The sequence below is a fragment of the Nyctereutes procyonoides genome, unplaced genomic scaffold (genome assembly GCF_905146905.1).
Source record: "Nyctereutes procyonoides isolate TBG_1078 unplaced genomic scaffold, NYPRO_anot_genome, whole genome shotgun sequence".
Lineage (NCBI taxonomy): Eukaryota > Metazoa > Chordata > Mammalia > Carnivora > Canidae > Nyctereutes > Nyctereutes procyonoides.
In genome coordinates this window covers 9,392,364-9,407,706 of record NW_026575131.1, presented here as the reverse complement: position 1 = coordinate 9,407,706, position 15,343 = coordinate 9,392,364, and the positions used below count along the sequence as shown (strand labels likewise).

General features: G+C 51.3%; 1 protein-coding gene across 1 annotated transcript; it reads left to right on the top strand.

Moving 5' to 3' along the window:
• Window positions 1-1,007: 1,007 nt before the first annotated feature.
• Window positions 1,008-14,105, top strand: CAV3 (caveolin 3). The gene is made up of 2 exons (XM_055343972.1): window positions 1,008-1,575; window positions 13,345-14,105. Exons 1-2 carry the CDS (start codon window positions 1,309-1,311, stop codon window positions 13,684-13,686), a joined length of 609 nt encoding a protein of 202 aa, XP_055199947.1. The 5' UTR covers window positions 1,008-1,308; the 3' UTR covers window positions 13,687-14,105.
• Window positions 14,106-15,343: the final 1,238 nt, after the last annotated feature.

The window sequence follows — 15,343 nt, the reverse complement described above, 5'->3', positions numbered from 1 at the left end:
TATAGTTTTTCTTTTTTTAATATATTTTTTAATGATTTTATTTATTTATTCATGAGAGACACACACAGAGAGAGAGAGAGAGAGAGAGAGAGAGAGAGAGAGGCAGAGACACAGGCAGAGGGAGAAGCAGGCTCCATGCAGGGAGCCCGACGTGGGACTTGATCCCATCTCTAGGATCACACCCTGGGCTGAAGGCGGCACTAAACCGCTGGGCCACCCGGGCTGCCCACCTATGGTTTTTTCACCTGAAATATTCTAGGTAGTGAACTCCTGCTTGTCCTTCAACACCTAACTCTAAAGTCACCTCCTCTAGGAAGCCTTCCCTGATGCCCTCAGAGTGAGCTACTGCCTCCTGTGGACCTCTTAAAGCAAGTTCCATGTAAAATATCACTGATCTGGAGCACCTGCCACACCCTATTGTGATTACTTATTTTTTAATCAGTCTGTCCCCCTAGACTGCAAGCTCCTCCAGGCTGGAACAGAGCCTGATGGGTCTGTTCATCCCCAGCTGTTAGCAAATCCTGAATGAATGAGCAGGAGGATGGGGGAATGGGTGAACAGCCCTGGCACCTGGGGACTCAGAGTCTTCATCCTTTACACTGTGGAGGCCTCCAGTGATGCCTGAGGACCCAGGAAAACTGACCAGGCACCTGGTAGAGGTACACCCCATGGATGCCTGTGCAGTGTCTGGGGCCCACGGGCACCCTGGAAACTGTCACTGGGGGAAGAGCAAAGGGCAGCATAAACATGGACTTCAGGTGCCCTCCACGTGGCATCAAAAGGCAGGGGAGGGTGGGCAGCCCCATCAGCGGTCTGCTTCTCTGTCTCACCCCACAGTCCAACAGCTCCCCTCCAGGGGGAGCCCCAGAAGTGGGAAAGACGGGCCGCTGCAGGCCACCACAGAGCAGGGCCAGGCACTAACTCCTCCAGTGAGAATCCCAACAGGCGGCGTTTCAGTTCCCGAAGCCCTGTCCCAGGGGAGCGCAGCTCCTCTCCACAGGGGCAGCACAGCCCGTGACCCTTAGCATCAGGGCCCTATTCTCTGGCCGGGAGCACAGTGGACCAGGGAGGGGAGCTGTGCGAAGCTCACAGCCGGCAGGAGGCAGAGCTGGGGACCCCCCGCCCCTCCCAGGGCTGCCCAGGCTGATGGCAGGGGGCGAACTGCAGGGCCCGGGGCCCTCAGAGGCCAAGGCTCCGCTCTCCCGGCCGAGCCCCTGGGAGGAGTGCTGGGCCTTCCCGCGGAGCTCCAGGCTTAATTTTAGCTTGGAGGCCTGCCACTGAGGCTTTAGCGAGAGGCAGGCCGAAGTTATGCGGGACAGCTGTCAGCTGGCACTCTGGGTGGGGCCTGTTCAGCCGGCAGGGGCACAAGTCTGGGGACACGGGACCGTGTCCCTGCCCCGAGTCTTTTCAGCGCCGCCGGCCACACGGCACAGGTCCCCTCCTGCGGCCCCCAGCCCCGCGATGATGGCCGAAGAGCACACAGACCTGGAGGCCCAGATCGTCAAGGACATCCACTTCAAGGAGATCGACCTGGTGAACCGAGACCCCAAGAACATCAACGAGGACATAGTGAAGGTAGGCTCGGCGGGCCTGCTGGGCGGCGCTGCCCGAGGGGTCGGGTCTGGGGCTCCGCGCACAACCCGCTGCCCTGCCCGGACGCCCTGCGCCTCCGTCTTCTCCAAATCCTCCCTCAAAAGGCAGCAGGTTACACCCCCGAAGAACGTCTGGCAAAAACAGGAGCAAAGCCTCAGCCGCACACACATGACGCGGGGGTGCCTGGAGCCCCCGAGGCCCCTCCCAGGAGCTCCTGGCCTGGGCCCAGGGAGAAGGCCGCGGGTGGCCAGCCTGGGTTCTCTTCGGCGCCAGGGTTATTTCTGCGGTCTCCGCGGTGGGCGCGGGGTTAATCTCCAGAGGGTGGCTTCCAGGGCCCGGCACGGCTGGGGGGACACTCATTTCCCCAGAGCACTGCCCCATGTCCAGTGCTCCTGGTGTGGGGGCCAGCTCCCCACCTGACCCCGGGTCCTGCGGCCAGGCCAGGGCAGAGGCCTCTCGGAGGGCACCCGGCTCCCAAAAGGAGCGCTCAGAGGACAGTCACCCAGCCTTTGGGGAGTCTCCCCCATGGCCTCTTTCCTCATCTGGATGCCACTAGCAGCCTGGCCACCTCCAGGCCCACACCCTCACTCCAACCTCCACTCATAGCCACAGGGTCCTTCTACAGCAGAATTCCTGGAAGCAGAGGGCCTAACCACCAGCATTAGAGTCACTGGAAGGGCTCTCAAAAGGGCGGTGCCTGGGGCCCCCGGGGCCTATGAAACGCATCCGAATCCCAGATCAGCCCCCACCAATAGAAATATAATGCGACCCATGATACCATCACCCCATGTCACTTTACGTTTTCTAAAAGCCACAATTTTAAAGAGGAAAAACAGACAGGTGAAACTAATTTTCATGATATTTTTGATTTAACCCAATATTTTCAAAAAAAATATCATTGAAGCAGGTAACTGATATAAAACAATTATCAGTGCACTATTATGCGGTCTGTTTTTTTTTTTTTCATCTTTGAAATCTAACATGTAGCTTACGCTTAGGCTGCATATCAGTTCAGACTCCAAATGTATTAGAAATCCTGTCCTGGGGCAGCCCGGGTGGCTCAGCGGTTTAGCACCACCTTCAGCCCAGGGCGTGATCCTGGAGACTCAGGATCGAGTCCTGCATTTGGCTCCCTGCATGGAGCCTACTTCTCCCTCTGCCTGTGCCTCTGCCTCTCTCTCTCTGTGTCTCTCATGAACAAATACATAAATAAAATCTTTTTTTAAAAAGCCATGCTTATTAAAAAAAAAAAAGAAATCATGTCCTGTATTAAAATTTCATAATATACACAGTTGAAATCGATTCCTGTGCCCAAATAGTTCCAGATACTTTTAAAAGTTTTCCAATCTCGGAATTAAGTATCTCTTTTTACATTTGAATTAAAATTACACAAGATATACAGTTCTTCTGTTGCACTGGTCATAGGTGAAGTGCTCAAAGCTCATGGCCACTGGATTAGACAGCATGGCTCTGGGCTTGCTCCGAGGCACAGCCCCTGTGCTGTCACCCTTTGGTGGGATATCTCCCATGCTGGATAAACTCTAACTTCTCTCCTTGGCTTTCAAGCCCCAACACAATCTGGCTCCAACCCTCTTCTTTCACCTTCCAGCTCCAACACCAGGAGCAGGCCACACCAACCAGAACATACTCCTCTGTCGATACCAGCAGCACCCTCCTCCCTGTGGTGAATGCCCCGCTCAGCTTTCAAGACCCACCTCAAATGTTACCTCCTCTAGGAAGCCTTCCTTAGCTCCTCCAGGCATAGTAGCTCCCTCCTCTGTGCCCCAATTTCCCTGAGAGCATTTATCCATATTAAATTGCTCGTATTAAAGCTCATATTAAATTGCGATTAGTGTATTTATCTGTATCACAAGTGGTGGAAATAGGGTACTTATAGCCCAGTGTGCTACACGGGGGAATTTGCTATATAAATGTAAAATAGTATTTATCATGGTTTGTGTAGTGTGGTCTGGAAGTAAGAGTCCCAAACTTGGCTTTAAAAGACTCGGTTTCAAGTTTACTCTCTTCTACCTAAAAGCAATAGCCCTGGACAAGTTACCTAGGTCTTCAGGACCTGAGTTTCCCTCTGTAAAATGAGTGTAATATCATTTACCTCCACCAGGTAAAGGACTCTCAGAGCAGTGCTGTGCAAATAAAAGTATAATGTGAGGAATAAATGAAATAAGGAGTTTGAAAGTGCCTAACACAGTCCCTGGCATGCAGCAAGGGTGTGACACGTGTGAACTGAGCTGGAGCTTGGAGGAACTTGCGGGGCAGGACAACTAAGCCATGGGCCAGCTTTTACATCCAGGTTCCCCTCTGGCTATCCCTAGCTGGCTGCTGGATGGAGAAGAAGACCCCAAGGAAGAATGTGGCTTCTGAAAGAGATCCACAACAGGTGACAAGTGTAGGGCACCTGGGTGGCTCAGTCAGTTAAGCATCTGCCTTTGGCTCAGGTCATGATCCCAGGGTCCTGGGATGGAGTCCCGCATCAGGCTCCCTGCTCAGTGGGGAGTCTGACTCTCCCTCTGTCTCTGCCTCCCTCTCTCTGTCTCTAATGAATAACTGAATACAATCTTAGAAAAACAAAACAAAAACAGGTGACAAATGTAGAGAGGCTCTCAGGTCCTACTGAGCCCAGGGTGAGCCAGCTCCAGGCTCCAGGCCCAGGTTATAATCCGATGGAGGGATGAGGGCAGCCACACAGATGCAGCTGTTTATGCAACTTCCCCAGGGGCTAGGGGCTGAGAGCTGTCTTTCCTGAACCCCAGAAAACATCCCTCAAAGGCTAAGCAAAAGACCCCGCAAATAATCTTGTCGAGAGGAGATTATTATTTGATATATTTATTGGACGTTTTCTGATTTGGGGAGTTATTGGACTTTCTTTTGCTTTCAATAAATAAAGAATGAAAAACTTTTGAAATTCAGAATGAGGATCATAAAATGGAGTCAGATAAATAGCACAAACAGGTTGGAGTAGACTTTAGGTTTATGTACTGTCTGTGAAAGAATAAAAAAAGGAAGAAAGCGGGGCCTGGTGGCTCAGTTGGTTAAGCAGATGCCTTTGGCTCAGGTCCTAATCCCAGAGTCTTGGGATAGAGCCCCATATCAGGCTCCCTGCTCAGCTGGGAGTCTGCTTCTCCCTTTGCCCCTCACCCTGCGCATGTGCATTCTCTCTCGCTTGCTCACTGGCTCATTCAAATAAAAAAAGAAAGAGAAAGAAAGAAAGAAAGAAAGAAAGAAAGAAAGAAAGAAAGAAAGAAAGAAAGAAAGAAAGAAAGAAAGAAAGAAAGAAAGAAAGAAGAAAGAGAGAGAGAGAGAGAGAGAGGGAGGGAGGGAGGAGAAAAGAAAAGAAAGAAAAGAAAAGAGAAAAGAAAAGAAAAGAAAAGAAAGAAGAAAAGAAAAGAAAAGAAAAGAGACAGGAGAGCTGGCCAGGAGGGGGCCTGGACAGTCTGTCCAAATGGGAGTCTGGGGCACCTCGGCTTCTTAAACCAAGTGGGGCAAAGACAAGATGGAGGGAGGCAGGAGGAAAAGGAACTAAGGGGGTGAGACTTAAGGAGAGAAAGACAAGCAAAGCAGAAACTCAGGAGGGACCCATCAGGGTGGTTGCACCAGTGCTAACAGGTGAAAAGGCTAGGGTGCAAGACACAGTAAGCTGCTGGAATAAGATTGAGCTAGAGACCCAAGTTCTGTCCCAGCCCTGACACAGGCTCCCTGTGTAACTCCAGGGAAATCACTCTCCCTCTCTGGCCTAAGTCCTGGGGTAAGCAGAGGTTGGGTGGAGAAGAGGGAGACCTGCCTCCTCCATCAGCAGGTGCTGAGGTTTCACGCAGAAAGCCAAGGATGGGAAGCAGGAGATAGACCCACGGTGTCTGTAGATTTGACGCCAGCAGACCAGAGGCACTGCCTTTTGACTTTACAGACTCAAAACTTCCCCAAACTTCCTCAAGGAAGGCCTGGTACTGCCCTTGAACCCGGGATGGAAGATGAGTGCCAAAGGCAGGGGGACAGCCCTACACAGACCAGCAGACTTGAACTGTGGCTCCCAAGGTTCTGGGCTGGGTCTCGGGCATCAGGGAGGCTTATGGGGATTAGAGCTGAGGATCTGGGGTGAGCCACCCCCTTCCCTCCACCCCTGATGGTCACCGCCATTCAGAGAACACTGATTCCAGGAATCATTACTGAGTGCCTACTGTGTGCCCAGTCCTCTGCTCTCTCAGAGGAGACGGTGACAAACACGACCGACCCACCGTGTATGAGTCGGTCATGCCAGGCTCTGGGGGGTGGGAGGCTATGGCAACAGTTGCGGAGCTCTCCACCATTCCCTTCAGACCCACATTGTAAACCTGCAGCCCTCCTGCCCATGAATTCCGGCTAGGCTGCACCCCCACCTCGAAGGCCTCTGAGTTCTTTCTGAGAGGGCTCAGGGCTGTCTCCCTAACCCACACCAAGGCACCCAGACCCTAAAGCAGAAATGCTCAAGCCCAAAGTAGCCCATGGGTTCCTCATCCTCAGGTTCCAGCCGCTTTCCCCTCAGCTACACAGCGTCAAACAGGGCAGGGGGCCGGACATGACCCCAGCCCATCATATGGTTCACGTGCCACCTCCAACCTTCATGTGCCACGAAACACCCTCCCCCCTCAGAAACACACTCAAAACACACCCTTTGCCTATCAGCTCAGGCTAAGAAACACCTGAAAGGACCCAGCAGCCACCAGTCCCGCAAACTCTGCTCCAAATTTGGGCCCATCTGGACACCCTGTTGCAGAAAGATGAAACTGACCTGGTACTTCCTCTTGAGAAGAATCCAACCTAACAGAGAGGATGAGACTAAAGTAATGCGAATATCTGGAGGAAGGTGCTGAGCGCCATAAATTAGTGCCTGATGAAGGGTCATGGGGTTTAACAGAGGAAGACCTTACTCTCATCTGAGAAAATCAGGAGCCAGCTCCATGGGGAGACAGTAACCCAGGTGCATAAAAAAAATGGGGGGAAAATTAAAATGTGAATAAGGCTTTTGAAGAAGAGGGAGTAAGATAAGCAAAAGCCATGATATGGAGGATGTTGGGTGTCACTGGCAAAAGTGAGAGATGGGTATTGCCGCTCCCCGACCTACATCCATGGCAAATGTTACTAATGGATTACAGCACTTTTCCAGGAAGCCATGGGTCATATTGGTGAGGCAGAAATGGGGACACATGGAGCCTCTTTGATACTCTGTCTGCAGAAGAATGACAGGACCAAGCGCATCTGAAAGAGAACTTGTAAGAGAAAGCAGAGGGGCAGGTTGAGACCGGTCATAGAAGGTCATCCAAGCTGCCACCCATCCCATGTTGGCAGTTTCTTCCTTTCAGAAATGTCCTGTCCTCTGTCAGGTACCTCTAGGAAGGGCGGCATTGGTAACTCACAGGAGGTATTTATAATTCAGTGCTATGGGGGCTCCTAAGTATTAACTAATCTAGCTTTTCAAAATGTGGTCCACTTTCTTGAGTTGCTGGTTAAAATGCAGATTCCTGGATCCTGGCACCAGAAATTCCTGTTTGGTGGGACCAGTGAACGTTTTGCACTTTCACGTACAAACAAGTCCCCTTGTCCTGCAGATGATAAACTTGGAATCCAGAGTTCTTACCAGTTTTCCCTAAAGACACACTGTGTTAGTTACCTACTGCTGTGTAACAAATCATCCCACACTCAGTGGTTTAAAGCAACCACCATGTGATGGTCTCCCACTGTTGTGGGGGCCAACAAGAGGCAGCTGGGCAGCTCCACTGCTCTCACCGGTGGCCTCTCAAGAGGTGGCAGTCACCTGGGGCCTCAGCAGGGATGGATGGAAGGTGGGGCTCAGCCAGGATGCTGGGACAGCTGGGCCTCTCCCTCATGTGGCCTCTCCGCCAGACCCCAGAGCAGAGGATAGTAATGTACTTCGAATTCCACCAGTCTCTACATCAGGGTATAAAAGTGAACTTCTAATATGGCAGCTCAGGGCTCCCCAAGGCAGAAACTTCCAGGCCGCTGTAAGGCTTAGTTCTGAACCTGGCACGGCACCCCTTCTACTGCACTCTGGTGATTGAAGTGAGTCATAGGGCAAGCCCAGACTTAGTATAGGATAAGAAGAGGCAAGGGCTTAAACGTTCAGGGCCATGACTTAATTGGGAGTCATCTCTGGATGACTACCCACCAAAAGCTGGCAAATTACCAAGTATAAGGTACATGGCCAGAAACCAACATCTTATAAGGGCCAGATTGTGAGCATTGCTTTGGTTCTCCCATGTTATGTAGAATTCTATTATTGTTACTACCAATTTTAACACAAAAAGCAAAGCTTTGCCATTTTTCAGCTGTTTTACAGCTATCACCTCATTTTAGCTTCCTACTGTATCAGCCAGTGCTTCTCAAATTATCTGGGTGAAGGGCCACTTTCATTATTATAACTTCAATTTGCTGAACACTGATACTTTTATAAAATTCAATAGAAATTAATTACTAGGGAAATGGAATGAAAAATAGGCATCTACAATGTAAGCACCAATTTTTCTTACTATGAGTTATCAGACATAAAATCACTGGCTCAGATTTCGGTGACTATTTCTAAATGCTTACTCTCAACTTCTATACATACCCTGTTGGGAAGAGGGGACTGGCTATGGGCCACCCTTTAAGTTAGCAAGGTACTAGGCAAGAAAACGAAGCAAATCCCAGCAAAACTAAGCCCCCCAACCCCCGTGTGTTCTGACTCCAAATCAAACTCTGAGTCACTAGGGATCTTGGCCCAATCCTCTTGGTGTAGAGTTAAAAAACAAAAACAAACAAACCAGAGGCCCAGAGAGGGAAAGCACCATGCCCCAAGCCTCTAGTAACTCAGTGGTCAAGTGGAGGCTGGCACCAGATGCCCATGCCTCTGCCTAGAGCAGTTTCCCCACCCACAGATACTCTATCTGAATTGTCCAGGGCCCAGGATGCCCAAGGACTGAGTCATACAGGAATCTGGGGAGGTATTTTTGACAGGGGGTGGCTGCTGGCCTTCTCCGAACCCTCCGGCAACGCCTGGTCCTGCTGTCCAGCACCCTTCCCCACCCTCTTGGAGCCTGCGGGGGCTGCGGGGGCTGATTCTGTTTAATCAACCAGTTCTCTTGCTATTCCAAAAATAAATATGCCAAAGAAGGGGACACCAACTGAATGAGCAGCCACATTCATCCTTCCCACCCCCTACCCTCCCACCAATTGCACCCCAAGCCCTGAGGCTCTGCCATGGATCCAGCTCCCGTCCCACCACCCTCCCAGAAAAAGTCATCTTCCCTCCACTTTAGAGACAAATTAAGAAATGAAATCACTGTGTGCTTCTGATATACTGCCGTGGCGGCCTAAGACCTGCCTGAGCCGGGTCTTAAAAATATCTCCCCAAAGTAGGCACTGTGACCAAAGCTGTCCCAGGGCTCAGTCCGAGTTGGGGGAACAGCTGGGCCTGCCAGCACAGCCCATCCCTCTGAGAGCACATCTTCGATTCCCAGAAAACGAAGCCGTCGCCCGATGCACGGTGCCCAAAGGCAATTAGGGGGAATAATTCAAATGTCAGCGCCGATGTCTTTTGCGAATAAATAATCATTAAAAGACACTTCAGAGAGGTCCTTGGGAGTGGGATTATTATTGTAAACAGAAAATGAGGGAAAAGAGGACTCATCAGCGCAAGCTGAGGTGTGCATGAACGCACACACAATTATGCCAAGGGAAGCTGCAGAACTAATGTACCCAGGATCTGGCGTGTCAAGAGATTTTCTGAGATGTATTTTCATAGGCACTTGAGAATAACTGAACCAAGAATTCCTGTCACTGAGTTCCTACCATGTGCCAGGCACTGTGCTGAGCACTGCCACGGAGTGGGTGCTGAATAAATCTGTGTTTGAATGGATGGAGGGAAGGATGCATGGATGTCTATGGATGGGTGGATAGATCTTTGGATTGATGGATCGAGGGACGGATGATGAGAGATTGGATGGGTGGGTGAATAGAGGGTGCAAGGTGAATGGATGATTATTTCTATTTCTCAGAACAAGGTTTTAAGAAATAGCAGATCCATTTTACAGATGAAGTGAAGCTCAAAGAGGTAAGTCATCTGCCAAAGTCACTCATCAGAGCAGCGCCTGCAGTGGTGCGCAAAGCCCCCTTTGGGGCTCTAACGTCCTCTTGGGGACAACATGCTGTAACAACCAACAACAACAGTTACCGGTTGTTATTAATCAGCTGTTCTGGGCCGGGCAGTGTTCTGAGCATTCAGAACTTATTTATTTAACTTATTTAATCCTCCAACAAACTTTATGAGATGACTCCAGGAAGCTGAGGCACAGAAAAGCTCAGTCCACCTGCTGAGGGTTGCAGAACCAATAAGCAGGGGGCCTGGACCCCAGCCTCAGCAGTGGGACTTCACACAGGGCTCTTTCCCACTCCGCCGCCTCTCAGAGGCCAGACACAAATAATCAAATGCGTTGAAGTCAGAGTACGTGGGACTAAATGAACAAAGCGGGCTGGGCTACAGAGGAGCAGGGCCGGTGGCTGGAAAGAAAGGGCTGGGAGCCCTGCCTGGGGGCAGGTGTCTCGGTGGACAAGGACTGGACCTTAGATGCTGCAAAGCCAGCATCCGCCTCCAGGTCTGACCCTGGCTGGGCTGGTGTGGACAGCTTAGATTAGAATCAGTCTGGGCCCTGCCTCCCACCTCTGGGCCGCCTGCCCCGAGAGGCGGGGAGACACCATCCTGAGAACAGCCACAAGAAGGGCAGGGAGGCCACAGGTGCTAAGTGGGAGAGTGCAGGAGGGAGGAAGCGCCTGCTGGGACCAGGGCTGGGGGGCATGCCTCTGCCCTAATAGCTCCTTCTGCTGGCAGAGTTCCTAGGGCTGCACCATGCTCCAGAAGCCAGCCTGGGTGCTAAGAGGCATCAGGCTGGGGTGCGGCCGTGGTGGAGGAGGGGCAGGCTGCAGAGGTCAGAACTCCTCCATCCACAGGACCCAGGCCCTAGGGATCTAACTGAACCTCAGGAACCACTACGGGTGTACCCAGGTCAGGGTCGGGATGGTTCCCCAGGCCTATCCTCTCCAGCTTCTTCAATTTGAAAGCTCCCCAAGAAACGGCAACTCTGAATTTTTGCCCCCTCTAAACCAAATAGAGAAGATCCCAGCCCTTTCCATCCACTGTCCACAGCCATGAGATGTTCCTCAACCAACCTGGGCCTTCTTTTCCAAATGTCCAGCACACCAGTTTTCCATTTCTGCTTCCAAACCTCACTGTCCACCGAATTCCCAGCCATCACAGCCTCCTCTTTCTGAGATGAGGACCATATTTATATTCTTCCCTCCAGCCCTGGCCTTCCATCCAGGGGAACTTTAAGAGGTTAAATGACCTCTGCTTAACCCCAGCGGAGAAAGCTGGAGGCTGAGATTTACAGGAGTCCTGGAAGGCGCTCCTGACTCCCTGAGTCAGCTTTCCACATCACCTGAAATCCCAGGTTGTCAACTTTGCTTCCCATAAACATATCACCCCCTGGGGGAGACCTCATCCCCTGCTGCCTCCAGGAGGATCCAGGGATCTGGGGCATGGGGCAGGAGCTCAGTCTAGTCATGGGACAAAAACAGGATGCCCCATTGTACCTAACAACATGATTAGGTCCATTCTCTCCCCCTCAAAAAAGTTACCCTGGAAAGAAAAGCACCAAAGCAATGACACTGTTAGTATTAGAGAAATATAAATTGGAGATATTTTTGTTTTATTTTTACTATTTCCTGAATTTTCTGCAACATGGCTGTCATTTTATAATGAAAAGTAATCTGAAAAGTAATTCTGTAGCCAATTGAGAGGATCTCCTTCCCTCAACAAAAGCAGGGAAGGGGCTGCCCCTGAAAGAGTGGTGTTTAAGATCTGGCCCCACCAGGCCCCACAGGTGACCCCTCCCACCACAGTCTGATGATTTTGAGCCTTCATTCAACCAGCTTTTATTAAAATGGCCCAGGAGCACGGAAGATGGTCATGTTCCCATTTTACAGACACGACAACTAAGGCTTAGTGGTGCTAAAGGACGTTGCAGACAAGAAAGCAGCTATGATGCTGTTTAATGCATAGTGGGGGCTCAAGAAAGGTCAGTTAAATGACTTGGCTGAGAGTAACCTTTTTTTTTTTTTTTTCCAAGTTTACTGATTATTTTTTCCCACTTCCCAAATGAGGCCTCAGCCACCATTGCAGTGGAACGTGTGAACCGGATTCTGTGAGCGCCCATGCTCCCTCCAGCTGCAAGGTGGGCCGGTGGGGGAACAGAGAGAGGAAAGTCTGAGGTCGCCGCAGGACTAGGGTGGGGTGCTTGGGGCCTGCTCGGCCTTCTTCGGTACCAGACACCTTTACTAGCCAGGACAGCACGGCCCTCACTTTGCCTCATGCCATATCCCGCAACAGCTCCCAGCCCTGCACACCTCTCTAACCCACCACCAGCACCCCAAACCAACCTGGCGCCACGTCCCACCTGGACTATTGCCGCAGCTCCCTACTGGACCCCACCTGCGTCCTCTCTCCCGGCCTCCACCGGCCCAACCAGCTGCTCAAAATTCAGAGGACAGAGCAGAGAACAGAATGGTGGTTGCCAGAGGCGGGGGTGGGTGGTGAGTGAAGGGGGTCAGAAGGAACCAACCTCCAGTTATAAAATAAATAAGTCACAGGGACGTAGGTTCCAGCACAGTGACTATACTTCACAATAATACTGTGTGACACATGTGAAAGGTGCTAAGAGAGCAGATCTCAAAAGTTTTCATCACACACACAATTTTGTCACCTATGTGTGGTGACGGACAGTAACTACACTTAGTGGGTGATCACCTCCCAAATATGCAGACACTGAATCATTATATTGAAAATGATATGATGTTATATTATCACTTATACTTCAATTAAAATAAAAAAAATTCAGGGCAGCTGGGTGGCTTAGTGGTTGAGCATCTGCCTTCGGCCCAGGGTGTGATCCTGGGGTCCTGGGATCAAGTCCCGCGTCGGGCTCCCTGCAAGGAGCCTGCTTCTCCCTCTGCCTGTGTCTCTGCCTCTCTCTGTGTGTCTCTCATGAATAAATAAATAAATAACCTCTAAAAAAAAAAATCAGCTCAGATCTGGTCAATCCGGTGTGCAAAAGCCTTCAGAGACTGCTCCTCCCAGTGACTGTCTGGCCAGGCCTCTCTGGCCTCACTCTGGCCACTCTGGGCTTGCACTTGGCCTTCTGGAAGCACCTGCATCGGCAGAGGGCACACGCTGTCCATCCCATTGGGTCCTAGGAGTGCCCAGTATGCTTCTTCAGCCGCGGGCCTCCCTCCACCTGGCTATCTTCAGGATCAGCCTGGCTAGAGGCCTCTTTCTTACCCCCTAGGATGACTAGGACTGGATCGTAAAATAACAGAATTTAAGAACCATGCCTCTAGGCCTGCCTCTTACTTTGGCTTTAAGCAAGTCACTCAACATCCCGAAGCCTGTTTCTCCACCCACAGGACAAGGGGATGGACCAGCTCGTGTGCCTCTCTGCTCTAGGGAAGCCCTGGCGTCACCCTGGAGCTTGTCAGGGATGCAGTCTTGGGCCTCATCCAGGCTGGGCTGGGTCAGAATCCCTGGCGGTGGGGCCCAGCCGTCGGGTGAGACAAGACCCCCCTCCCCACCCAGAGGGTGATGCTGGCCCACAGAAGCGCAGAAGTGGGTGGATGTTGTGACCTAAGGCCTTATCCTTCCCGCCCCCGCAGGTGGATTTTGAAGACGTGATCGCAGAGCCTGTGGGCACGTACAGTTTTGACGGCGTGTGGAAAGTGAGCTACACCACCTTCACCGTCTCCAAGTACTGGTGCTACCGCCTGCTGTCCACACTGCTGGGGGTCCCGCTGGCCCTGCTCTGGGGCTTCCTGTTCGCCTGCATCTCTTTCTGCCACATCTGGGCGGTGGTGCCATGCATTAAGAGCTACCTGATTGAGATCCAGTGCATCAGCCACATCTACTCCCTCTGCATCCGTACCTTCTGCAACCCGCTCTTTGTCGCCCTGGGCCAGATCTGCAGCAACATCAAGGTGATGCTGCGGAAGGAAGTGTAAAGCCAGGTGGGGGCGAGGGGGGTGGCCGGGCAGGGGGAGTCAGGCCAGGCTGGCCCCCCCACGGCACTGCTCCATGGGCCTGCTGGTGAGCGCTTGCTCTTTAGGGACTCCTATTTCCCCCCCAAGACACACAGTTTAGGGAAGCAAGCAAGAAAAGAGCCCTGCCACAGAAGCACAGTGGCCCTTCACTCTGCCCCCTACCCCACCTCGATGCCTCCGTGACCGGGCATGAGGAACGATAATTTGCTAAGAGGCAGCTACTGCAAGTCTTTGCATTCACTTGTACTGTAACAGCATAAACCAGCACTCGGTTCCCACCTGGGGTCAACCCGTCCGTGCATGCCGCCCGGGAAAGCTACCAGTGACTCTTGGCATTAGAAGGGTGGCTCCAATAAACGGTTTCGGCTGCATTTCGGGAATGCTGTGTTTTCTGTGTGTCCATAGGGTAGGTGCATGCCCTGATGAGCTTCAAAAATACAGTTTGCTGCCCTAAGAAACAAGTGGAGCAAGCTGGTTGGCCCTCCTCTGGGCCAAATTCAAGAATCAGAACAGAGTTCGGTTTCTCTTGGGCTTCTTCTTCTTTGCTGGGTATCTGCTCCCCCATGTTACTTAGGGGATTATTTCCCTGGGCTGGCCAGCAGTCACCAACGGGAGAAAGTGGCCCGTGGGCCAGAAGGGGCAAGAGTCCCTCCCTGGGCACCAGCGAGGGCAGGGCCTGGATTCAAAACTCTCTGAACCTCCCCTTTGGCTCCACAGATACCAAGGCCCTGACACTGCTGCTTGGTATGTGTACACCTTCAGCCTTCAGAGATGTGATGAGGGCTTATGGCCCAATCTGTGCATCTGTGAACTCACTGTGGACATAAAAAACAATAGCAAGGGCATGTCCCACCTCTTCTTCACCTAACCCCACTGGGGAGACAAGAACCAGCAATCTTACATTCTTTACAGATACTTTCCCAAGAGTGTTATCCAGAACTTAGTCCTCAGAAAAAAAGAGGGGTGGCTTTTGTGATTAAATTTGTTTGGAAAATGCTCTATATTTCTCTCAGAGATTTTCAATAGACAGCAGTACATTAAAGATTCTGACAAGTTCTGCAGGAAAGAAAACTGTTCAGGCCAACGTCTTCCAATCCCACTTGACCTTTTTCTTCCCCCATGCAACACTCACTTATGTCTCATAAAATTATGGTTCCGCAGCAGGTTTTCAGAGGTATCGCCTCATTGGTGCCTGGCCATGAACCCAAGGAGTACTGGGGGGCAGTGTGGTGGAGCAGATTGGGAGATAAGGCACAGGCAGCCTCAGTTCTGGTCCTGTCTCTCCTCCTAGTTGCCTTCTCTGGCCTCAATTTTACCATCCATAAAACAATCCCTAATGTCCATCTCAGCCTTAAAATTTACTCATTTTTGTTTTTTCTAGTATCTTATTATGCAATTTTCAAACACAGAAGGAATTTGGAAGGGTTGGCCGTGAACACCTGAATGCACACCATCCAGGCTCGACATTGCCCATTTACTGCTCCTGCTTTGTCACATCTCTCTCCATCCACCAACCTCAGCTTTCTTTACACACTTTTATTTTTTATGCATTTTAAAATAAGCTGCAGATACCCATATTTTTGCTACTAAACACTGCAGCTGTCATCCTTTAGCTTAG

Excerpts from the sequence above, each read along its gene's own strand:
- CAV3 (XM_055343972.1), top strand. The coding sequence starts at position 1,309 with ATGCGGGACAGCTGTCAGCTGGCACTCTGGGTGGGGCCTGTTCAGCCG. Across the intron at positions 1,576-13,344 it reads TCAACGAGGACATAGTGAAG|GTGGATTTTGAAGACGTGAT; the intron begins GTAGGCTCGGCG and ends CCGCCCCCGCAG.